This window comes from Alexandromys fortis, unplaced genomic scaffold (genome assembly GCF_014885135.2).
Source record: "Alexandromys fortis isolate MF-2015 unplaced genomic scaffold, M_Fortis_MF-2015_v1.1 scaffold_207, whole genome shotgun sequence".
NCBI lineage: Eukaryota > Metazoa > Chordata > Mammalia > Rodentia > Cricetidae > Alexandromys > Alexandromys fortis.
Genome location: NW_026068106.1, coordinates 1,878,107 through 1,904,298, shown reverse-complemented (window position 1 = coordinate 1,904,298; position 26,192 = coordinate 1,878,107). Strand labels below are relative to the sequence as shown.

General features: G+C 41.3%; 1 protein-coding gene across 5 annotated transcripts in view; it reads left to right on the top strand.

Moving 5' to 3' along the window:
- Pkhd1 (PKHD1 ciliary IPT domain containing fibrocystin/polyductin) overlaps positions 1-26,192 on the top strand; it is a 438,845-nt gene that overhangs the window by 236,288 nt on the left and 176,365 nt on the right. For all 5 annotated transcript variants that reach the window (XM_050124099.1, XM_050124100.1, XM_050124101.1 and 2 more), the window contains exons 49-50: positions 16,935-17,115; positions 18,538-18,736. In XM_050124099.1, coding sequence (XP_049980056.1) covers positions 16,935-17,115; positions 18,538-18,736 — 380 coding nt within the window. The remainder of the gene's footprint in view (positions 1-16,934; positions 17,116-18,537; positions 18,737-26,192) is intronic.

Below are 26,192 nucleotides of genomic sequence, written 5' to 3'. Positions count from 1 at the left end.
GGCTTGTCCCAGCATCTGTTCTGGGAGATCTCTGGGGCTGTGCAGCCCTTTGCTGCAGAGACAGGTCATGCTCATCCTCGTCTGTTATTTTCAAACACGCCCCAAAGACTCATGGTGGGGTGAAATAGTGACCTTGTTTGATCTTCATGCACCTCCTCCCCAGTTTTAAAATACAAAACTCCATGTCCTGGAAACCTCTTTAGTACACAACATCCAAGAAGGTTCATTGCTTTTCTACCCAGACTTCTATTTCAAAATTTCAAGTGAACTCACAGGTCTAGGCACAAATGCTCAGCTGTCACAAATCAGTCCTAGGGAAACCGCAGCATGCTCCTGGTGGTGTTATGGCCCTTGTGCCCTCTCTAGAAGAAGACTGTTAGATTATATGAGCTGTGAAGCCAGGCAGTTCAAAGCAGTCTATGGGCTCTCACGCAGCAGCAATGGGAAACGCTTCAGACCTTCAGTCCAGACCCCAGACCTCAGACCCCCTGAGAAAGCCTAAGTGATGCAAAGGAACCTTTGGGTGGTCCTGCTCCCTGGTCCTTCTAATTCTCCACTCCGGGCTTTCACCCCTCCCTCTTTGTGCTCAGTGGCTTGATCTTTGTCCCAGAGCATTAGAACCTCATTAGGAACATGTCAGTGCTAATGAGCAATTTGAATTCAGCTTAGATCCAAAGTTTGTTGTGTTTGGAGAAAGGATTAATTTGTTGTGCTATTTACCCTGGGGCAAGAGCTGCCTTCTTTACTTTCAACTGTTTCTCCCTTCTCTCAGCAAGCAGTCCCCAAAGGGCAGAGAGCAAGGCTCTATATAGCTGCACAAACAAAGCTCCACTCTCCTCCCGTTTGCTAACATCCAATACTTGGGGTGATTTCTTTTGTTAGACCCCATCTCTATCTCCTTTTCACTCACTATCCCTAAGTTCTTTGTTGGATGTGAGTGATCTTAGAATCCTGTCACTCACTGTCTTCCTTGCACTGACTGGAGCCCACGTCTGTGCTAGAACTTTCCCAGACTCAACACCAACAGTTTGCTTGACAGAAGCAAGTAAATATTTAAAATTGGTCATAATACTCAGTGTCCAAGTGAAGAACAAATGGCTGCCTTGTACAAGGCAGAGTCATATTTATTATTTGTTAAGTGACAACATGCTTCATCTTCATGGTGATTCCTACGTCGTTGGTATCGTGGGGAGGGTTTATTCCCAAGCTCCTGCTTCTAGCAACGTTTTTCTAGGAACCCAGGATGATGATCTCAATACAGGACCTTATCCTAGACTACTATGTCAGCAACACTTTCCCTAGTGATGAAAGGGCCCAGAGTTGTAGGAGTTTTCTTTTAAAAATTTTGAGTTACATTTCCATTTATTTATTGTGTGTGGAGGAGGATGTGTGTGCATGCCATAGCACACGTATGGAAGTCAGAGGAGAAGGGCCTACTGTGTAAGTTCCTGGAATTGGACTTAGATTTTCGCACTTGGTGGCTGGCATGTTTACCCACAGAGCCATCTTGACTCTTATATCCCTCTTTTATTCCAGTCTCCAGATTGACATGAATATTTTCCTCTGCTTTTATGTATAATTACATATATAATGCTGTCAATAGTGTGGGTTTGTGTGCGTGTGTGCATGTATGCTTTTAGATCTTTTTAATATTTTTATTGATTTAGACCTTCTTTTAAAGGTTTTCATTAAGAATTTTATACAGTTTGTTTTGATCATTTTCACCCCCTCCTCCCAACTTCCTCAAAACCTTTCTTGCTTTGGTTTATGCTGACCTTCTACTCCTGGGGATTGGAGCCTTTCTTAGTGTGTGATTGATATGTTAGATGCCACTCCATTGAAGAAATCTGGCTTTCCTTTGCATTAATCAATTGCCAATAGCTCCTAAGCTAGTGGTGGGACTGATGTCCTCTTCCTCTCTTCCTTGATGGCATCCTGTCTGGCTTGAACTTACACAGATATTGCTCATGCTATCATAGTCTCTGTGAGTTCATATGTACATCTGCCATTTTGTGTCTGGAAAACACTGTTTTCTTGAATTCATCCACTCCTTTCTCTGGCCGTTAAATGCAGTTGTCTTTAGAGAATCTGGGAACCTTCCTTTTCCTTCAAAAACATATGTGCTTCCCAAGTCATCTGAGTTATTTTCACATTCAGTGATAATTCCCCAATGTTTCTTCAAGTTCAACTGCTCTACCGCATTTCAATCTTCATTGGCTGATATGTTAACACATGTGGTTACTGAACATATGAAATATGGCTAGTATAAATTGTGATGTGCTCTAAGGATAAATTAGACATCATATTTCTAGGATGTTATGAAAAGATAATGTCACAAGCTTCAACAACTTGCTGTTGCTGGTGATGCTGAAGTGCGATTTAGGGCACATTGAGATACTCTATGATCAGATTTACTTTTAGTGCTCCTTTTTTACTTTTTAAATAAAAGTGTCTACTACAAAATTTCAAATGAGAAAGATCTGTGACTGGTATTTGTGGGTTGCTTTTACCTCTACTAATTCCGCTTGTGTATTTTACATCCATTTCAAACTCAGTGTGATTGCTTGGACTAATGTCTTTACTCCACAGAATTGCTCCTCCATGGGTGCCTAAGACCACACCAAGATAAATGCTGGTCTTAACCAAACACACAAGTTATCTGTTTTTTGTTTAACCTATTTTGTCCCATTAGTTGACTACCAGGTTCCTTCTCTCCCTTTTCCTCTCCCTCCCTCTCCCCTCTCTTACTTTCTCCTGTCCCTTCCTCATTCCTTCCTTCCTACCTTTTTATTTCTTATCCTCCTTCTATTTAAAAAGTGTTTTTAATATTAGCACAAAATAGAATGGATTATTACAATATTTCCATATATGTGTTTACTTATGTTTTGCTTTCATTCATTACCCCTACCTACCCTCAACTCTGACACCAGCCTACCCTCGTGTTGATCCCCTCCATCACTTCAAGTAGTCACCCTGTCTTAGTTAGTGTTCTATTGCTATGATAAGACACTGTCAGCAAGGCAATTTATAGAAGACAGAATTTACTTGTGACTTACAGTTTCAGAGGGTTAGAGTCTGTGGCCATCATGACAGGAAGCATGGCAGCAGGCAAGCAGGCATGGTGCCAGAGCAGTAGTTAAGAGCTTACACCTTGATCCATAAGCATGAGGAAGAGACATTTACTCAGGAAGGCCTTGGCTTTTGAAACCTCAAAGCCCATCCCCAGTGACATACCTCCTCGAGCAAGGCCATAGCTCGTAATCCTTAACAAATCATTCCATCAGTTGTGGAACAAGCATTAAAATACACACTCCTTTGAGGTATCATTATCAAACCACCACCTACCCCCTTAGTTTTCAGGTCACAACTATTTCTTTCTTTCTTTCTTTCTTTCTTTCTTTCTTTCTTTCTTTCTTTCTTTCTTTCTTTCTTTCTAATTTATTAAAGATTTCTGTCTCTTCCCCGCCACCGCCTCCCATTTCCCTCCCCCTCCCCCAATCAAGTCCCCCTCCCTCATTGGCCCAAAGAGCAATCAGGGTTCCCTGCCCTGGGGGAAGTCCAAGGACCACCCACCTCCAGCCAGATCTAGTAAGGGGAGCATCCAAACTGCCTAGGCTCCCACAAAGCCAGTATGTGCAGTAGGATGAGAAGGAACACAACTATTTCATTACCTTTCTTTTTTCTTTTACCCATTTTAGGAGTTTTTATCTCCGATTTCATGGTTCCATTGCTAGTTTCATAAAAGATAGATACACACACATAGATGAGAGAGAGAGAAAGAGAGAGAGTTTTAATTTACATTGTGCATATGAGATAAGAACTTGTGGACACATACCATGCAAATGCACACATAGGTTTAAAATTAGATTCCCTGTGTGTGATGAATCTTATGGGTCTTGTTCTAAGTCAGTCTTACTTCATTTACCAAAATAACTCCTTGTTCCATCCATTTTCCTGAGAATATCATGATTTTATTTTTTTTTTCTGACTGCTGAATGAAATACCGTTGTATGGTCTACATTTTATTTACTCGTTCATCATTAGATGGGCATCGAGGTTGATGCAGTTTCTTAGCAAATGTGGCCACTATATCCATGAGCATGGACATCAAAGTGTCTCTGGAATGGTGACTCATAATCCTTTAGGTCTCTACCGAGAAGTGGCATAAGTAGATCATATGGTATTATAGTTTTGTTTTTGTGAGGCACCTCCACAGTGGTTTTCATAGTGGCCATACCAATTTGACGTTCCCACAGGAGTGAGTGAAGGGTTTTCTTCACAAATCACCTACACTTGCTCTTGTTTGCTACCTTGATAATGGTCTTTCTGATTACCGTAAGATATAATGTCAAGGTGGTTTTAACTTTAGGCATACGCCTGGTGACTGAGGATGTTGAATACATTTTAATTTTTTATTAGCCATTGGTATTTCTTTTTCCAGAAAACTGTCTTTTTAAATAGTTGTTATACTTACCTATTAATTGATTTGTTTTCTTTTCTCTTCCTGGTATTTAAAAAAGTCTTTGCAAATTCTAAATATTAATGCCTTGTCTGCACTCTAGTTAGCAAGCTTTTGTTTGTTCCCCCATTACAGGTTGTATTGTTGCTTCACTGATTTTTCTTTCCCTTTTCTCTTCCGTCCTTTCTTTGTTGTTGTTGTTGCTGTGCAAAATCTTTTAAATTTTGTGTAACTTAGTTTGAATATTTTGTGTGTGTTTGTGTTGGGCCAGATGTGTGGATCTAGTTTCATTTTCCTGTATTTGAATAACCAGGTTGAACAGAACTCTCTGCTGAAGAAGTAAGGACAGAAATCACATGATCATCAAAATCCATGCAGAAAAAGCCTATGGCAAGTTCACTACCTCTTCATGATGAAATAGAAAAATATTTCAACATAATACACATGACAGACTTTTAGCCAACATTATAGTAAATATGCTGAAAACAAATTTTTTGAAATAATAATAAGATTTTTTTTAGAATAATGGTAAAAGTCTTAGCTAGAGAAATTGGACAAGAGAAACAGTAAAAGTTACACAAAAAGGAAAAAAGCAACCCTAAAAGTATCCCTGTTAGCAAATAGCTTGAGTCTCTCCTGAAACATCACTATAGACTTTGGTAGTGAACTCATAGACCTGAAAAAAAACTTTCAGTACTGGATATAAGATAACGAACTTTCTAAGGAAGAAATCAAGAAAAAAATCTCATTCACAATAACTATAAAAAATACCTAGAAATATATCTAACTAAAACAGTGAAGGACCTCTGCAGTGAAAACATTAAGACACTGACAAAAGACAACGAAGAAGAGGAAAATATCTCCCATTCCTACAGACTCAACATAACCTCCCTTTAAATTTTCAAGATATTTTTTATGGAACTAGCAAAAGATACTATAATTAATTTGGAAACACACTCACAAACATTTGAAAAGTTGTAACAATCCTAAGCAGAGTGAGAAAAAAAAACCGAAGGAATCAACTCCTGATCTCAAATTAGCCCAGGTTGGCCTCAAAGTCTCAGCAATTCTCCTACCTTCTCTATCTATACCTGGGATTTTTCCAGTCTGACCTGCTTACAGAGGTTTGTTTCTAAGAGAGATCCATGTTGTGTCTTTTCCTTTGGCTATTGCCTGCTCTAGTCCAGCTTTATTTATCTTTTAGTTTTGTGCTAACAGACCCTTCTTTGCTTGCCACTTGGTGATGCCCTCATCTGAACAGACCTGGTTTTCCCTTTCTTTCCCTCACTTAAAATGTGCTTTCAACAGCTTCCTGAGGCAAAACCACTCCAGCTCTTTATATCTGCTACCTGAATAAGGCCTTGGCATCACCCTATTTCCCCAGCTTTCTGTCCCATGTTTACCTCTTTGCCTGTTTCTGTTCATAAGGTTCAGCTTTCATGAGCTCAGCATGGAGGTGATTTTCTCTGATGAGTTTCCCCTAGCATCTTGTGCACTCTGTTAACCCTGTTGTGTGCTCTCTCTTTAGACTTCCTCTGATCAATACTCATAATTCCTGCGCAGTTTTATAAGCTGCCTTCCTTTGCAGATGTTAAGGAGGGTAACCGGGTAGTTTTGTTTGTTGTATGTCTTTTGGTGCTAATACAACACTGAACACACATTGACTTAAATTAGTTTTATATAAATTAAAAAAAATTGTCACCCCCAAATGTTCTTCTCATGCTCTTATTTTTCATGGTTTATGTCCATGTTTATGAGATCTCCGTGATGTTTACTTTTTCTTCAGAAGATCGAGGTATTAAAATGCTAGCTTTAATCCTTATCTCCAAAATTTTAGAAATCACATAACCCTTAGTGCCCTTTCATGGTGTCTTATAGTGTTTTGTTATCCTGGGGCTATCAGTTAATTAGAGTATATATTTTAACAGCTAATTCTTTTCTTCATTGCACCCCACCCCCATCCCCCAATCTGTTGGCAACCTCTGCAAATGCTTTCTTTCCCTGGTGATGTAGAGATTTTATTGTGGGAGGGGAGAATGCAATGAGGGAGCGGAAAAGAATTTAAGCCTCACAATTGTCAACTGGGAAACACATTTGTTTTCACTTGTTGGTCTCAAGACACTTAGAGCCTTCAACAATCTTCATTTTGTTTAGACATTAACACATCAGACTTTGATTTTGCATTCTATTTAGAGAATGGATGGGGGTGAGTAAGCGTTTGAAAATTGTAGGCTGGTCACTTGATCTTACTGAGCTTTGTAGGTTACACGTCAAGTGTGGTGAGGACAGATGCCTGAATACAGCATTAGCCTTGAGAAACTGAAGGATGCAGAAGCAGCTGCGAATCCCAGCTTCTCAGGTTCCTGTGTGCGTTCCTTACAACAAGTCCCTTAACCTGTTCTCGCTTCATTTCTCACATTGGTAAAATGAGCATAATGGAATTTGTTTCACATGGTCATTCTCAGACATACAACAAGTGCTCAATGAGCCCCACCTTTAAAAAGTCTATGTGGCACCTGTTATTCAGAAAACTACACGTAGGCATTCTATAATGGAAAAGAGTGATATAGGGTTTTATATTTATGAGAAAATGCACCTAGTAAAGCAATTAGCCATGCTCAAATGTATCCATCAAATATCTGGAGAAAGGGAAATGATTTCCAGTAATCACGTGGTATTATGCTAATTCAGTAAAATCCCCTGGACGGGGATAGAATCTGAGTCACTTGTAACCGAATATTTGGTTCACTGTGTCCTCTGATTCTCCCTTGCTCCTTCCAGGAAAGGAAAGGGTGATGTTCTTGTTGATCACCTTGATTCTTAGATCCTGCTTAATACTCTCTCCTGTCGTGCTTGCGTTCAGTTTTTACCTATGCAACTGCTCTTAATGTGTTAGTGTTCAAAGTATGAGGCACCCCCTGCCTCCATGACTGCAAAAGTTAAGAAGAGTTCAAATGGAAATTTTGGCCTAGCTTTTCTTCTAATAATCACCTAACTCTCCTTCCTAGGGATAAATAGGCATAGCATCACTAATGGTATCATTCAGTCCTTTAACGAAGCACCCTGTGAGACAGGATGATTTTAAGATTTATTATCCTGTCTTGGCAACAGAGGTTGCACAAATAGAACAGGACATTATTTAACAATCACAATGAACCCCAAACTGAGGCACACAAATAATACTACTATGCAATCACTGAATTTTGTGAAATGTTTATCAACTAACATTTCAGAATAAAAAGACTTGATTTGTGGCATTTGCATCATTACATGATGAACAGAGCTGCATTTGGTTTATTTGAAGATGCTGAACTTGAAGTTTCGAGAAAGGCCAATAAGCTGCTGTTTATCAGTGAGCTAAGCCCAGTACCAGGTGAGAACATAGATCTTAGCCTATCCTCCTACCTAATACAGGCACAATTATTTTTCAATAACCTTGCTAAATGGTTTCCTACCTTCTAGTTGCATCATTCTAAGGATGCATTCTTTTTGAAGAAGGCTTTTTAACTAGATTCATAAGGCATGGACAAGAGAGAACACAGTGTATACAGTGTCATCCAAGTAGCATGGCCGGTAAAGGAACATCATTCCTCACAGATTAAAATGGAATAAGTGACAGGTAGCATCTTAACATGGAAAGAGTGGAATCAGTTGCAAAAAGCACAAGGTACCTTTGAGGAACTATGGAGCCATCACTCAGGTTCCTCTATACTAAGTTTTACCTTTGCTAAGTTTACACAAAGATAGAAAGATGTAGTTGAATTCATGGAGGTAAGTTAGTGGGCCGTACTCTTCAGAAACACGAGGCTGATTATAGAAAACGTTCTGACTCTCTACAACCATGCAATATGATGGCATGAGAGTTCTTGAAAGTTTGTGGAAGACTGATGTTGTACTCTCCCCTTTCTTTACATTTATTGTTGCCTTTCTCAGAAGGCAGAATACTCCGATGTTTTGACGGCACTTTCTTATTCTTTCTCTCCCTCCCTTTCCCCCTTTCTCACAAACACAGACAATGGAAAAACAATTAATAGTGTAAAATGTCAGTGTATAGTGGCTGGTGAGAGGTTGGCAGGTAGGCTAATGTAGGGGGGTGTTTTGAGCTGAGAATGGTTTTGAAGGATGCTCATGAAAAGGCATGTCACCAAGATTTGCTGGTGCTGCTCAAAATTTTGATTTTGCTCTGTTTTTTGCAATAAAAACTGTGCATGCAGCAGCAAGTATAAATAGCTAGAAGTTGCTTGTGGCAACATTATGGCCAGCTATTATATATCTGGCTTAGGAAATATATAATTATAGAGGTTTTTTCTCAGTTGTTCAGATTTGATAATATTTAGAGTTCAATGCAGTGTTTTTCTTAATATGTAGAGATATGGACCCTCAGAAAATCCCAACTAATGCTAAACACAATGAAGGAATTAGTGCTTGTTCCCACTGGTATTGTTTGATGACCTAACAAATCCTTTGTAGGCACTATACATCCAGCAGTTCTATACAGTATATGGCCACTGAATTACATTACTGTTAAGCAACTAAGATGATAAATTGTTATGCTTGTTTGGAAGTTTTATCAATAAATACATTAGTATTCTAATGAATCATATCACTTAATTAAAAAGAATCATTCCTGGGGCTAGAGAGATGTCTCAGTGATTAAGAGCACTGGCTGTGCTTTCAGAGGACCTGGATTCAATCCTCAGCATACATATGGCAGCTCACAATTATAAGTTACGCTAATCCCCAAGATCCAATGCCTTCTTCCTGCCTCCAAGGGCAGGACACTGATGTTGTACATATACATACATAAAAGGAGATATCTATACATATAAAATAAATAGATAAAATATTTAAAAGGAATCGCTGTTTGGAGGATGTAGCTGCTGGTAAAATTCTCATGCTGCAGAAGATGTTTCTATAGCTATGCACATATGGACACAAATGACTGAACTCAATGAGTCAATAACCACAGTAAAAAAAAGAAAAACATACGTGTAGTAGAGGGGGGAGTGGTAAGGGAGATATGGGAGAAAATAGATGTCAATGGGGTTAGACATAACCGTATTTCGTTGCACAGCATTCAGTCCTTTAACAAAGCTTGCTATTAGGCAGGACACGTTCATGAAGAAAGAAAATGCAGCCTGGGAGCCTCAGAGTCCTTTTGTGTTTCTGATTGTGTACAGGAATTGTTGCCCATGGGAACGTAAGGGTTAACATTTAAAATTGACTGGTTGCCTCCTGATTTCTTGCACATAAAGCCATGCGAAGTTCAGGGAGAGACTTCTTCCCCTAGTAATGAAGCTCTCTGCTGCTAATGGCCCATGCAGACTCCCTTGGCTCCTCCAAATTAGAAATACTTTTGTGCTCCTTTGCTTCATTAACAGTAAAGAGAGGGAGATTGGTGGCTATTTAGGGCACAGGGAAATTGGTGGCTATTTAGGGCAAGCAAAGATTGTAGTAATTATGGTTGGTAAATTCTCTTCATGGTGTTCTTTGACTCTTGATGTTCTCTTGGTGCCTTTCAGAGTAGCCCACCACTGTCAATGCTGACATTTGGCCCAGAAGGATAGAACTTGATCTGATTTCAACGTTTCGGCCCCTGGCAGTGGTCAATCTTACCTGCAGGGAAATGGGTCTTTTACATTTTGATTTGCTCTTTAGAATGTGCAATATGACTATGCCACTAGCTGTGATGAACACATGCTTGGCACCTACTTCTTTATTTACACTACAGAAAGTTGGCTTGCTCATGGCTGCCTAGCAAACCACACCCTGAATGGTTGAGATGGATGAGAGAGGCTTGGGAGGCTCAGCGCTCTACAGGAGCTGTCTTGGAAGGAAGAAGAAAGTTGGTTTAGATTCAAGTGTGTAGTGGTGTGTCCCTGATTTACCTAGTGGCCATTATCTCGTTATTGTGTGCTGACAGAAGAGAAGAATACTCAATGGATGGCCCAAAGGGTCACAAGACAAGTAGAACTTCATAATGGCATCAGAGTTTTGACAATATTTAAAGAGGAAACATGTTTATAAAAGCCTTTAGGAAACTGGAAAATGTACTCAATTTTTTTTAAAGGAACTTAATTATAACATCTATAAAATGAATCTAGAAATTAGCAGCCTAATTGATTAATAGAAAAGATAATTATAGAAATTTGATAAATAACTAGCTCTAGTCAAAATGACAAGGGGGTCCTTGGGACACATTCTTGTTCCTAAGAATTAAGAATAATTTCTTAAAAACCTATCTGACTGTGTTGAACTATATTAAGATTTAAATAACTACAAAATGGTATAAATGATAACTAGAAAAACAATTAGAAATACAGATCATGTATGTTCAAAGTATTTGAACATTTTTTTCATTTAGTATATTATTTAAATTAGTTTTGTTGACCCAAACTTAAGTTCTAGTTTTCTGATCTTTATCCTTAAATAACATAAGCTCTACTGCATCTTCCACCTCCTTCTCCACCAATTGTTACTTTTGGTTATCCAACCTGAGTCTGGCTAGCCAGCAATGTGATCTCTGAATATGCAGGATCTATGGGTAGCAGATGACTAGATGTCAGTGCTCTATTATATCTTCTCTTAGGGTACCTGATACTCCAGGGGTACCTGGTTGTGGTAATGCTGGGGTATTAGGTGGAGGTGGGTGACATTGAGAGTTTGGAAACCATGAAAAAATTTAATGGATGTATGACCTCCTCCAGGAAGCGAGAGACTGATAATTGAAGGCAGAAGAACAAAATTTGGGAATGCATGGAGGAAAAGGAGCGTCAGGCCAGAGGTGTGTGTGTGGGGGGAGGGATTATATTCAAGACTACCAAAGAGCTGAGTGCTCAGACCTTTGTAAATCCAGTGGTTAACACCAATAGCCTTCTGGAGATCAAATTGTATTGTTCCTCATTATTTTAGGTCAGGTGTGAGATGAGCTGGTTATATGTTATCATAATTTGAATGAGAATTGCTTCGCTTCTCCTAGGGCACCAAGAAGTATTTGAATACTTGATCTCCTATTGGTGGTGCTCTTTGGGGAGGTTTAAGTGGTGTAGGCTTGCTGGAAGAAATATATCCCTGGAGGTTGAATTGAGTATTTATAGCCTCAGACACTTTCTCTTCTCTCTTGGTTTTATGCTTATATTGAAGATTGAGGCATTTAAATTCCCGTTCATTCCACACTTGTTGTCGTGCCTTCCTACCATGATAGATTCTCATCATTCTAGAGGCATAAGCCAAAATAAATTCCTTCTCCTTCTTCCATAAGTTGCTGTCATTATGGTATTTTATCACAGCAAGAGAAAAGTAATTAGTCTATGTTCTGATCTTTGGAGAGAAACTATTATAGGCTCTTCATGGTCACTGATGATACCAGTATCATTTGACTGCAGGAGAGATGGAAATTAAAACTCTCAAAGAGAGGTTGCTGTTCATAAAGATGAGCCATGAGGAGGAATTTAATGCTTATTGGATAATTGTCAACTTTGGGTTGACTATGGAGGTAGATGTCTCCAAACATCAGCAACTCAGCAAGATCATAGTGGACCAAAATGGTGAATAATTGGCTCAGGAAAAGGAATGGGAAATAGAAAAGTACTTGTCCCAGCATATTGGGCATGATGGTATTATTCATATTCATTGTAGCTGCTTCAATGACTTATGGAGCTTAGATGATGCTTATGGTACCAAGAGGCAGAGCCTAGTCCTTGGAGATTACTTTGATTTCAACGAGATTTTAAAACACAGCTTGGTATGTGAAGGCCTACTGTGCCTTGCATATGGAGCTGTTCAACAGATTTTGCTACACATTGGTAGAACTCACTAAGACCTAAGCAAGCAGTGCCGTGAAACCCAGAACTACAAGACCCTGAGGAACATCACAGGCTAGATGGATGCCAAGGTCAACCACTGCTGCATCCTGGAAGATGAAGAAGTCTCAAATCCCCACGATAACCTGGGCAGCAGCAACATCATATAAATCTCATAAAAGATGACTACCTATAGGATCTGACCATTGTGGTGTCTGTAATGAACACCTCCAAGTTATGAAGTACCAGGGTAGCAGAAGTAGGAAACCCTTTCAGAAGCAAAGGCTCGTAGACATTCATAGGTCATCAAACATTTGAAAAAGAAAAGTAAGATGTTTTCTAAAGTGGTTCAACTGACAAAACATGGGTAGAAGAGATGAGAGTTTATATGAAAACCTCAGCATTTTAAAAAATCATGACTTACTCAAAGCACATTGTTCATGCCACAAAGAGGGTTTCCAAATGCAACATTTTAAAGGTCTGAGTCATTTTGGTAAATAGTATATAGCTTAGAGTTGACTTAACAAATTCTGTTAAGTTATAATCAACTGCTAATCTTTGGTTAATAAGTTTAGGATTCATCTGACACTTGTATGATTCTCTGTATTGAACCTTCATTAGGCAGACACATCACACAGTAGCCAGTCAGCATATTCAGACACAGTTATCACATCACTTGTTTATTCATTGAACAAGTATCTTTTGAATGTTATTGCGTGAAAGACAATTTAACATAGCAGATCAATGATTAGAAGTTTTGACATCTCATTTAGTCTCCTCTGGATTAGGCTGTGCAGTTCATTATTCAGTCTTTCTGTCCCTATAGAAACTGAAAGAGTCACTATTGAAGATGGCTCATATAGACCTGATCTCTGAACTGTGGAGAATCCCACTTCAAATTGGATCATAGTGCTTGCGAGAGCTGATTGATATATCTATCTCCTTCATGTTTCTTGCTTGAAACTTTTTTCTCCTCGTATCACTTTCGTTTTACATTTATTTCTTAGATGTCTTTTTTTTTTCATTTTTCAATGTATTAGTTGCACAAATTCGGCTGTACACTCCTAGGTCTCGTGACTCCAACCAGAAGGTGTACAGTTTGGATGATACATAGCAAAGAGATGAAGAAAAATGTTTATTATTCTAAAGGGTTTTCTAAATATTACAGTTCTGCAGTTCTAACTGTAGTGATGATGAGCTGGAGAATTCAAAGCTGGCCTGAACAGTGAGTTTGAGGTCAGCCTTGACTATATGATGAGACCGTGTCTCAAACAACAATAATATTAAAAATGTACTATAAAATTCTAAGAGTGGAACATGAATGTATCATTAATTGGGAAGAGGAAGAGGATGAAAGGCAATGGGGGAGACTAGACCTTGGATTCAAAGTTGGAGCAAACTTTGTACGTGTCCATTCTGGTTCTAAGAATTTAAGTTAAGACTTGACTAATAGTTAGTTCTACTACAAATCCTAGTAGAAATCGGTGAGGTAAATCCTAGGTGTCTAAAACATAAAGATGGAAAAGTACTTCCTTTAAGCTTATTGTGATCTAGGTAATACCACCTAGGTAAATCCTGGGACAGAATAGTTATCTAATTCAAATGCAACAGGGTTTTTTGATTCCTCTTATTTCATTAGTAGGGGAAACAAATGTGTTTAATCTCACAAGAAATACCCGGGAGAATGGCCTGCAACATTAAAGCCTATAGTCCTGTGTTAAATGACAAGGCATCACAGTGAACTTCCCCTTCATGCCGAGTCATTGACCCATAGCCACAAGAAGACCATAGGCACTCAGTACACACCATCAGAAGTCTCAAACATACTGAAGCATGAAACTTCTTTAATTTAGTCTGTTTTATTTGATAGTGTAGTCCTCAATTTGTACTTTGTTGGTAACAATTCTGCCTCAATGTCAAAAGGCAGTTTTGTTATCGTGTTATACCCGTGACAGTTTAGGATTTCAAACAGATGGTAAGGAATCAAGAATGCGTTGTCTTCATGCCAGAAGAAAAGAAGCCAAAATTTAAAGGGTTAATAAATTCCCAAGTTCACACATGCTGAGGTATACAGTTTACCTTTGTATTTTACTTCTAACTATTTTCATTTTATTCTAACTGGCAAAGCCATTTTTTATTTCCTTTTGTTTATTTGAAAAAAAATCTTAGTCTGCTTCCTATTGCTTTGCTAAAACATCGTGATCAAAACCATCTTGGGAATCAAGAGTTTATTTGGCTTATAGGTCCCTATCATTGTCTGTCAAGAAAGGAATCCTGGCAGGAACCTGGAAGCAGGAACGGAAGCAGAAGCCGTTGAGGAGGATCTTTGAGGAGTGCCTTGCTCCCATGTATTATTCCTTTAAAAACGGCGACTTGCTCGCTTTGCTTTCTTAGACACTCACAACCAATGATGACTTAACCCATAGTGGGCTGTGCCCTCCACATTGATAATTAACCAAGTAAATGCCCCATTTTCTTGCCTATGATCCAGTTTTATGGAGGCATTTTTACAATCCCGGTTCTGACTTTCCAGACGACCCTAGCTTGTGTCAAGGGGACAGAAACTACCCAGCATACACAGAGTCCCTCTCTGTGGCCCAGGGAGAGCTGCAACTTGAGATCCTTTACCGTGTCTCCTCCTTGCCCCACTATTCACTATTCCCGTTTTTATCTAGTTACAATGGTGCATCTCTCTAATCTCAAGTACTTGTGAGGCAAAGGCAGGGATTCATTTGAACTCAGGAGATCATGACAAGTTTGGTGATGTAGTAAGGACTGTCTCTACACAAATGTTTCCTCTTTATTAATAAACTACTGCGTTATGATCTGGGCTTAGATGCATTCAGGTTCCATCTCACTGTGAGAAGTCTTGAGCCTCTCTGTCTCATCTCCCCTTCCTTTCAGAGAGTCATTATTTGCATGTGGCTAAATGCCATGGTGAAAAGTTCTCATGAAATCTGAACAAAAGGTGAAAAATACAGCTATATGTTTATTGAACTTTAAAAACATCCTCATTTTTTTTGTTTCCATTTTCTTTTATTTTCAGAGTCTGAACTTTTGACTAGATATATTTATGTTCTAATAAAGTCTTCAAAATCACTTTCTGGGATGGGCTACCCAGAACAAGTCAGGAGGTCTAGGGATTGTTCTACTACAGTCTGATTCAGTTTCCTCATTTGGTAAAATAAGCTCTGTATACAACGCTTTATAAAAGTTAGCAAGAATATCACCATAGAACCTTCATCTGGCGATGCATGAAGCTAGAGACAGAGACCCACATTGGAGCACTGGACTGAGCTCCCAAGGTCCAAATGAGGAACAGAAGGAGGGAGAACACGAGCAAGGAAGTCAGGACCACGAGGGGTGCACCCACCCACGGAGAGTGCAGCTGATCTATTGGGAGCTCACCAAGGCCCACTGGACTGGGACTGAAAAAGCAGGGGATAAAATCGGACTCTCTGAATATGGTGGACAATGAGGGCTGCTGAGAAGCCAAGGACAATGGCAATGGGTTTTTGATCCTACTTCATGTTCTGGCTTTGTGGGAGCCTAGCCTGTTTGGATGTTCACCTTCCTAGACCTGGATGGAGTGGGGAGGACCTTGGACTTTCCACAGGGCAGGGAACACTGACTGCCCTTCAGACTGGAGAGGGAGAGGGAAGGGAGTGGAGCATGGGTAGTGGGGGGAGGAAAAAGGGAGGCGGGGAGGAGGCAGAAATTTTTAATAAAAAAATAAATAAAATTAAAAAAAAGTAAGCAAGATAGTGCAGGCTGCTATTGGAAGACCTTATCCAACCCGTCTCCATTTTATAAGAAGCCAGATAGTCAGCAGTGTGCATAGAACCCTGTGCAAACACAGAGGTCACCAAACCCAGGAGCATCAAGGGTCAGTTACGGCAGTATGTTCATGCAGTAGACCAGGCCCTGGGAGAGATGCTAGGATCTTCATTCCAGGGAACACTACTGAAGTCATTTCTCTTGGGCAGTAGGAGAAGGGTACTGAGTAGTTTAGACCCAGCAGGCTCTGGGCTCATGAAAGATCTAGGAAATCAAATTACTCAAAACAATGTGTTCTCTGTTGTTAAGAAGTTTACTACGTGGCAGAATTCTTACTGTAGACAATTGTTAAATTAGTCGTATTTTATTCTAGCCCGTGTGGACATTAAGGTGACATTTATTAGTGATTTCAGATACGAATGTTGCCTACCCACTTCCACCACTGAGGTCTAATCTATGCAAGGCTTCTGGTGGCAGTCTCCTAGACTTCTGATCTGCATAGATTGTGAACACCGTGGACACATATGTAGAACCCTCCTGATATCACCAGCAGGGAAGAATACAGACCATGGAAGAGGAAGGCATTTGATATAGAATGGGAAAATTACCATGGAATTAATTTTTTAGAGCTTATTTATTCATTCATTTTAATTATATGTGTGCTTCGCCTGCATGTATGTCTGTGCACAGTTTATGTGAAGTGTCCATGGACTCCAGAAGAGGGAGTTGAGTCCCCTGGAACTAGAGTTAGATACAGTTGCCAGCAGCCCTGTGGATCCTGAGATTCAAATCTGGTCCCACGGAGGAGCAGCAAGTACTCTTAACTGCTGAGCTAACTCCCAGGCACTGACTGGGAACTTTTACTTACGAATTCTTTTCTTTCTAATTCACTATAGAGATAAGGCCCTCGAGGTTCCTAAGAATCTAATCGTGACTGACGGCAAAAATAAGACAATCACGGTCAAGTACGTAGGCGACACATTGTCTAATTCGTATGGCTGGATGGCTCTGCTCTTGGATCAGGAGACTTACTCACTGCAGTTCCAGAACAACGATTGGATGGAGCGCTCTTTACAGGTAATCCTGTCCCCTGGTGTAAGTTCTTTCCACACTAAGGTGTTCTTATCTGCACCTCTGTGAAGGAATAGGCTGGAAATATTATCTGGTGCTCATGAAGGAAGCTGCAGCAGCAGCATTTTTCCAGTTGGTCTGCTTGTTAGCTTTTAGTGTTTCAATCCCAACCCGAATGCAAACCTTGTTCTACTAGAAATGTAGTAATTCGATGAAAAGTTTCCTTTGAGCATCTCCTATCATTTCCTTCCTCCCTCTCTCCTTCCCTCTCTCCATTCCTCTCTCCCTTTTTTCTCTCCCCTCCTTCTCTCCTTTCTCTCCCCTTACTCCCACCTTCCCTTCTTCTCTCCTCCCTCACCCCCTCTCTCCCTTATATAAGCTAAAACCTAACTTATCCATTACAGTGGTTTGAAGCCAGAGAAAATTTCTTAACCAGGCCATCACATGGTTCATACTGCCACCTTGTGGCTGAAGGTGAATTTACAAAAGACCTCTGTCTTCACATTTCTCCAGGCAGAGCTAGAAGAATGAAATTGCTAGGGGTAATGACTAGGTAGAAAGTGGGCACATTTTTCAAGATGATAAGAACAACAATAAATAAGACATAAAATAAAATTTGAAATGGAAACAGCAATTCAACAGGTTTCCTTTAGCTTATTTTTCCTTTCACACGGTTTGGTCTCACTGTACCACAGGCAACCTGGTCCACACAACTGTAAAAGTTTATCTTAGGGATACAGGAAAGGCTTATGTGATCTTCTCACCATAGCTCCGAGGAAGGATATTGGTCCCCTTACCTCTCTTTGCTTTCCACTGGGTTTACCATGTGGATCCAAGGGATTTTCCCCAAAGCTAAAAATAAGGCTCAGGATGGTTTGTGTCCTGGCTCGGCACTGTCCTGCCTTGCGATCTGAGAACGTTACTGTATGCTCTAGAATAGGACACTGAGATTAACCATCACCAGGCTCTCTGGGTTGAATGAATCACAGAAATAGTGCCTCGTGGTGAGGAAGGTACCCTTGGCAGTGTCAGCCATGGCTGCTACGCATGCAGAGTTCCTAACAACGGCTTGCCTCTCCATCTTGTGAGGAAAGCTGGGAACGAACTGCCGACCTGCCTCCTTCTCTCACAGCTTTTTGACTGATCGAGAGAAGTCAGTTCACCTGTCTGGGCCGTGCTCTCCTCCTCTGTTAGCGGTGGTTATGAGCAAGACGAACCGGGTGGTTTTTTTTTTTTTTTTCAGTCTTCACATTTGATGATTTTGTAGTTCGACTGTGATTTTGTGTTTCTTCCCATGAAATAGATTTAAATAGGCCTATTTTGGCCCAGAATGTCCAGCTTGGTGTTGACCTGCTTTGATGCCAAATGACTCCCTTCGAGGGGAGGGCTCTCCTTGCTTACCAGTGTGTTTTTTCTTTCTCACTTCAGTACTCAGCAACATTTGACAGCTTTGCCCCTGGAAATCACCTCCTGCTGCTGCACGGGGACCTACCACCTTACCCGGACATCCTCATCAGGTGTGGAAGTCGCCTGGGTCAGTCACTACTTCAGTCTCCCCCTTTGCCCAGTCGCGACAGAGGCTGTGACTGGTTCTTCAACAGCCAATCGGGGCAGCTCACCTATCTCGGTACGTGCTCACCTATCTTGGTACGTGCCCACCGCGGAAGTATTTTTTTGAGTGCATATAGTCAGAAAGCTTTCTTTACTCTTGAATTTCTGCTTTTGTGCTGTGAAATTAAAGAATAAAGGGGATAGCTGTGCTATATGTTGTAATCAAATGGGTAGGCTCTAAAATTAGATCACGTGGGTTTAAAGCTCAGTCTCAAGATTCAGTAGGTAGTGAGTGATAGATACAAAGGTACATACGTGCTCTACATCTTAGTCCCATCATTTGTAAAATATTAATAGGACCTTCATTAAACATGCCGTTAAATAAAGGTTGGTGTGTAAAATTCTTTATAAAAGTGTTTAATCTATATTAAATGTTCAATAAGTGTTTGTGATACTACATTGATATATATAATTAATATATTAATTAATTAAGAGAGTATTCTATTTGTATAGTAAAATAATTGCTTCAGCTCCAGCTCCAGGGGATCCAAGGGGATCTAGAGTTTGCAGGCATGACACGCATGTTCATAAACCCATACTCAGACACACATGCGTATACATAATTTAAAAAACACTGCTTGGAGAGTCCATTGCACTCCAGTCAGAATGACTATTGTCAAGAAAACAACAGCGAACACTGACAAGGATGTACGGAAAGAGGAACCCTTATTTACTTCCACCGACAATGTGAAGTGGTGAAGGCATTGTGGAAATCAGTATGAAGGCCTGTCTAAAAACTGAAGACAGAATTACTATATGCTGTGGAAAGATTCTAGGTCAGCATCCCAGAGCTTCTTGCTCACCTGTGTTTATTGATACACCATTCCCAATAGCTAGGAAATGGACGCAGGCTTGGTTTCCATCAGCAGAAGAGCGGAAGAAGAAAATTAATACATATACACAACAGAATTTTGTGTATCTGTGAAGAAGAATCCAGTTATGACATTCAGAGGAAGATACGTGGAACTAGAAATCATTATGCTAGGCCTAATAAGCCAAGTTCAGGAAGACAAATATTTTTTCTCTCGTGTCCGAAATCCAGATTTGTAGGGGGGCGCATGGAAAGAGAAAAGAGGGCTATGAGGAAGAGGACGTGATCTAAATGGACAGGCGGTAGGAATGAGAGAGTGTCTTGGAATATGTATGTCATGAAAGTAGAAGGGGTGGGAACTGCAGAGGGGAAGGGACAGTAGAGGGACGGGAGTCGGGGCTGAATAGGAACAGAGTCTAACAATGCATATGAAGAAAAGTTACAGTAAGCCCCACTTCTTTGTATGCTGATCAAAACGTTAAAGAAAACTTAGAAAACCAACCACCAACTAAGTTTACCTATGAAGGCAACAGGCCAGCTGATAGTGGCTGCAGACTCAGGGAACAGCAGAGAATATCTGCCAGTGTTGATGGAAGTTAGCATTGATGTGGCATTTGAGAAGAGAAACTTTGGAGAGTTGCTGAGGTTGGGGGACTCGATGGCATGAACTACAGATTCCTGCTTTGGAGGCTTGGAGGCCTGGAGGCTAGGCTGCTTCTGCCCAGGGCCTGTTAGCATTTATAAAGATATGGTAGGGGACCAACCAGTCCCATGAGGGGCAGCAGTGGGTCACCCAAGGCCTCCATGGGAGACATGCAGAGAGAGTTTGGGGTATAGACATCACCATGCAGAGAGAGTTTGGGGTATAGACTTTATTTAGTGGGTTGTGGAAGGGAAGGGAAAGGGAAAGGGAAAAGGGGAGGAAGAAGAGAGGCAGAAGCTGCCTCTCCAGTAGAAGGGCAGAGACAGAGAGAGAGAGAGAGAGAGAGAGAGAGAGAGAGAGNGAGAGAGAGAGAGAGAGAGAGAGAGAGAGAGAGAGAGAGAGAGAGAGAGAGAGGGCAGGAGATCCATTAGCTTCAGTGGAAGGCTTGTGTGTTCAGGGGAGTGGGAGTGGGTGAAGCTTGTCTCTTAAAGGGACAGGGTACCCAGGTGACAGTCCAGACTAGCAGATTACAACAGGGTCAGGGTTAGAAGGTGGAGGAGGGAACCTGGTCCCCTCTGTCTTTGCAGTCTTCAAGCAGAAGGAGTTCCTTCTCAAGTGTGTTTCCCAGTGCCTCCCAGTGTTAGGCTCAGGACTGTCCAGTTTTAACCTCCTGAAATCTATCTGGTTTTATTTTTCTATTCCAGTGTCCTCACTAGTCAGTGAGAATTAGTGTGTCCACTGGTATCAGTCTCACCAATTCAGTAATATGATCTAGTCAACTGGTGGTCATCCTGTAGGTGACTGTTTCACAGAAAATATGTCGTTAGCTCAATCTGAACGTTCATTAACTGTTGCGTTTTGTGACCTTTTAGGGTTTAGTGGCTACACTGCTGTTTTGTTGGTGGTATGGAAGTCAGAGGATCTGATATCATGGGTTTCTGCAGTGATGACTCTGTTATGAATTGTTCTTAATAGATTCTGACAAATTCACCGAGCCTGATCAACACAGCGAATCTCAGCCCTGCCACAAGCCAGACTTGGCCCTAAGCACAGCAAATAGTAGGCAGTTGCCCTGGGTCACTTGTCTTTCCCACTTGGGCATAACCATATGAAGACTGGGTCCAACCTACACAAAAGCCTTGCCACGACTGAATTTTAATTCCTATGAAGGAAGAGTTGGTGCTGTCCTGGCATAAAAAGACAATTTAACAAATGCATTAAAATGCATGTTCCTTGCAAGGAACTTAGCAATTTCTAGTTTATTTCTAATAGGAAATAATCACATGGTAGTCATCATATAGATGGCATTTCATTCAGTAGGTAGATTTTACTAATAATTTTTTTGTATCAGAATATTCTCATAGTCTTTCCTTGGCCTATGATCTGGAAAGTCAAAGGAAGCCATGGAGGGTTGCTTGAATGTCTAATGTAGTTAAAGACTCATGATCCTCGAGGAGGATGCCCAGTAGGAGCGTGTGTGGTCAATATTACCTCTTTTAGACTCTGAGTGAATGGGGCAAATGAGTGACTGCAACCACTTATGTTTCCATTTCTGGTCTGGAATTGAGGTGTGTGCTCTTTCCCTCTATTAGCTCCCCATGCAGCTACGTTGACTGTGCACATTTGACCGTAATTACGTATATCCTCTGTGTAAAGTTTGCAACTTCTGGGTGAATGTGGTGGACAGACCACCACGGATCCTACAGACTTGTGTGTTTTCCCTAATATCCTATTAATCGTGATGAAATTATCATAGCTGGTACTCCAACAAACCCACAGGAAATACAATTTGATACTTGTGTTGCCCATTTGATAAATTAGAACCCTACTTCTATCTAGTTTAGTTTTGGTGACCTTTTAAGATTCGAATTACAACAATTTACATAAAATATGCAAATCAAGATTTCTTAGGTGTGTACTAGGATGTGAATCACCAGCCAAGTATATAGAAGTCTGGACACTGCTAGCCTTCCAGAGGTGCGGCCTTAGATCAGTTTTTCTGTGTTGTTCTTTGACTTAGCTGCTGTTTCCTTCTGAGGCAGCCTCTTCTGACAACTGGATGGATTTCATTCATTAACTACTTCTTTTATTATTATTATTTTTCATACAATATACATTGATTATTTTCTCCCCCCCTCCCCCAACTCCTCCCAGACACCCCTCATTTCCCTATCCATTTAACTTCATCATCTTTCTCAACCACGCCCCCAAAATAACAAAAGTAAAAACAAGCAAACAAAAATCCAATAAACAATTAAAATAAAACATAAAGTACACATACAAAAAAAAACAAAAACAAAAACAAAGAAAAAACGTGGACTCTATTACTCCTGGGCATGGGGTCTGCTTTGGAGTGTGGTTGATAAATCCAGTGACCCTCCATTGGAGAAAACTGATTTTTCCTTTGCCAGTGGGTATCAGTCCAAACAGACTCTTGGTTAGAGATGAGACATTTTGTTCAGGGCCCTTTCTTTGTCTGGGATTTATATCTGGGTTGAATATTAACTGCTTCTAAGTGGATGATCTTCTGCGCTGTCTGTTTGTAATCTTACCATATCCCATAGTGGGAAGGTTATTTTTTGTCATTTCTTATATCTCCCTTCTTGACTTCATTACATACGACTTATGGTATCTGTCTAACTTTCAGCCCACACAAGAAAGGACAGAACCCAGGCATTCTAGCTCCTGGCTCTGGATCTATCCACTAGAGTGTGCTACCCACTAAATAATCATTGATCACCAACCACAAAGGATGGGGAAGGGGCTTCTAGGCAGGGTGCAGAAGAAAACTTCTCACTGGTCCCCAGCGACAGTGAAAAATAAACCATGCACATATTGTGACCCTGCCATTTCTCCTTTCCAGTGAGGCTACTTTTGTCTTTGTTCAGCTAACATCTTTATGGAGTGCTGGGTTTCCAGAAACCTCCCGGCCACTGCTTGGGACTTAGGGTTTTAATCAGTGGCTGGCTGGCTCTTTTACCTGGGGCATGGTGTTATAATTGCTCCATGCCTCAATACCTTCACTTCTACAAGGATGTTAAGAATATTTACTTGTCTCTTGGAAATGTGATACAAACCACTCAAATACATTAAAGCTTGCTTAGCATAACCTGCTACTCTGGTAAAACCTTTCTCCATGAATACTTTCTCTTTCCATTAATGTGGTGTCTTCATTTCAGTGAACTCACTATAGTTTCTCTTTGCATGTCTGTGCGTGTGTGCTGGTGCACATGTGGGCATGTATGTGGAGACCAAAGGCCAACTGCAGGTGCCATTCTTCAGGTGCCATCCCCCTTGTCTTCCGAGACAGGGTTTCTGCGTGGCCAGGAACTTCAGTTGGCCAGTGAGGCTCGGGAATCCAGTTTACCCATTTCTGCCTCCCAGTGCTGAGATTACATACATATATTCCTCTTGTTCTTGGCACTTTTCACATGGGTTCTGAATATCAAATTTAGGGTCCTATGCTTGCAAGTCAAATACTTTACCAACAGAGACATCTCCCAGCCTGTTTGCTATTTTCTAAACTGGATTTTATATTACTTGAAGTCCACCATCTTACGACATACCTGGTATGATGCTGTGAACAGGATTTCAATTCATTCACTTAAATCTATCTTTGGGGGAGAATGGTTCAGGTGGCCTTTCCGAAGCCACTGAAAATATTGTGCAGGGAGCTGCTGACTAAGGAGGACACAGTAGAGTCGTGCTGCGGAAGCCCGGGTTATGACCCAGAGGAAACAATATTTGATGCTGTGAGCTGTAAGGAATGGCAGTCCACAGCTCTAACTTCCGAGTTATGCTCAGGAATACACATAACTGTAAAACAAGCATTCTCTCCTGTTTGCCAGGCAGGAGTGCAACTCAGCCAGCCCGCTTCTCTGCTCACACGGTTTGACTGACGGCTCTGTCTTCCCAAGCTACTTTCTTACTACTTCATTGCTGCGGTCTTCCCCCACCCCTCCGGAATGTTTCAGTTCATGGTGAACTATTTTTATTTTTTAGTTACATTAACGCTATGAAATAATTAGTCAGCTAATTAATCTGGTTTACAAGCTTTGTAGGATTCTTCAGCTGTCAGTCAGGCCCAGGCCTGAGGCCTCCATCTAGTCTCATCTCTCTTGCCCATGTGATTCTCGTTGCCATGGCTACTGGCTACATCTGCTGACACCCCGCTCTCTATTTATTGCTTAATTAAGAATTTCACGCTCAGCCCTTATCTGCCTCTAAGAACAAGCGCATACTGTTAAGAAATCCCAAATTTAGGCCCAGACACAAGGAAAGTCTTTCTTATGGACTTGGCTCTGTGGAGCCTCTCTAAGGATCCTCTCAGCATCCCAGCCGCCACCCTTCAATCAAAAATCATTAAATGGGGCAGAGATAATGAGCATGTAGCATATCAAAAGAAGGATGTTTGCTTGGTCCAAAGGAGGGAAAGCTGCTAGGCCCCATGCTCTGCCCCACTTCAAAGGGAGATGAGACCCCTCATCACTGCGGCCTGATAAAGCCTCATTTGTTCTGGGCTTGACTTATGCAGAAGGTCTCCTATGTCAGACCATCTCACAGACTGTGTTTCCCCCACTTCTCGTCCCCACCAATACCGACCCCCCCCTCCGGCCTTCCTCATGCTCGTGTGTCAGCACTTAGGCAGCTGGGTCCCCCAACGCATCAGGCCAAGCGTGTAATCACTGACTCCCCACTCACAATGGCCACTTGTAGGGGGGTGGCCGGGAGGAGGTCTTCATCACAATAGGAACACAATTATTGCAGCTGCTAGGGAGGGCTATGCTTCTTCCTGTAGCAATATAATAGGACTTGCCCAAACCAGGAGGTGAAGGCCGGCAGGAGGTGGCGAGGGGGTGAGAGGAGTGGAGAAAACAACCTTGACTGGATTATTCATATTCTGACTCTTGGAAGCCCGATGTGGAGCCAGTGGGGTTCCAGCAGCTGCTCCTCCGCAGACTCTTCTAATAATTGTACATTCTGTCAAGGGTCAACTTACTTTTGACCCTGTCCTTTTATATTGGTAAAAGGCTCTTTAGGGCAAACTGTTGGGTTGTGGCAGGGTGCATTAAATACTCAGAGCCCCCACCCTTTGCTTCCCCTCACCCCTCACCCGACCGACCAGCAGCCTGTGATGAATTCATATCAGATGCGTTTCCATTCACAGTAGCCCTCCTGAATTCACACAGGCCCCCCCCCCCCAGCAGAGCAGAGACCGTTACTGTGCTGGGACATTGTGTGCGGCAGCAGCTGAAGGTCCACCTGCAAGGCTCAGAGGCTCCTATGCTACCACCTTCTGACCGGCCAGAAAACAAAACCAAAACAGAACTTGGCAGACTAGCTAATGCATGTGTTCAAATGTTCCCTTCACCAAGATAAAAGCTGCTATGTGTTGAGGCTCTGGGGTTGCAGTCTCTGCAATCAAGCACGAAGTGGCTGGAAAGGCAGATGAATTTTTGTTCTGTGTGCCAAGTTTCTTTGGAGAAAGTCAAGGCACTCAACACAGATGCACTAGAAATCTTGTTGCTAACTTATAAGATCCTGAAAATAACGATGTTTTCTTGAGTTTGAGGCTAGATTCATGACCATGACAGCCTTTTAGCTCTCCTGTTCTCAAAGCAGTCAGGACACTGGCCACCATTTGGACTCCTCCATGTTTCTGTGTGCCTAAAGATGCCTTGTGCTTCCTGGAGACGGAATCCTGTGAGGATATAAGAAGACAGGATTGAACTGCTCTCCAGAGCTCTCGGGAGCATCTGTAGGAAGGAAGGGCGGAATCATAATCTTCCACAAAGCGGTTGCCCTCCCCATGCCGAAGGCCTCTAAGGCAATCTATAGCATTCTAGTTAATAAATTAATTTACATTCTTATAGAAAACTCATTCTCCAAAGATCCCTAAGGACTTTACCAGTAATGTAGCCGATTGACTTGGAAATATACTAACCGTTATAGTTTAAAAAAATCTAGATGGTGGGAAGAAGCTTGCGATGAGCAAAGGAATTCTTTGCTTCCTGGTTA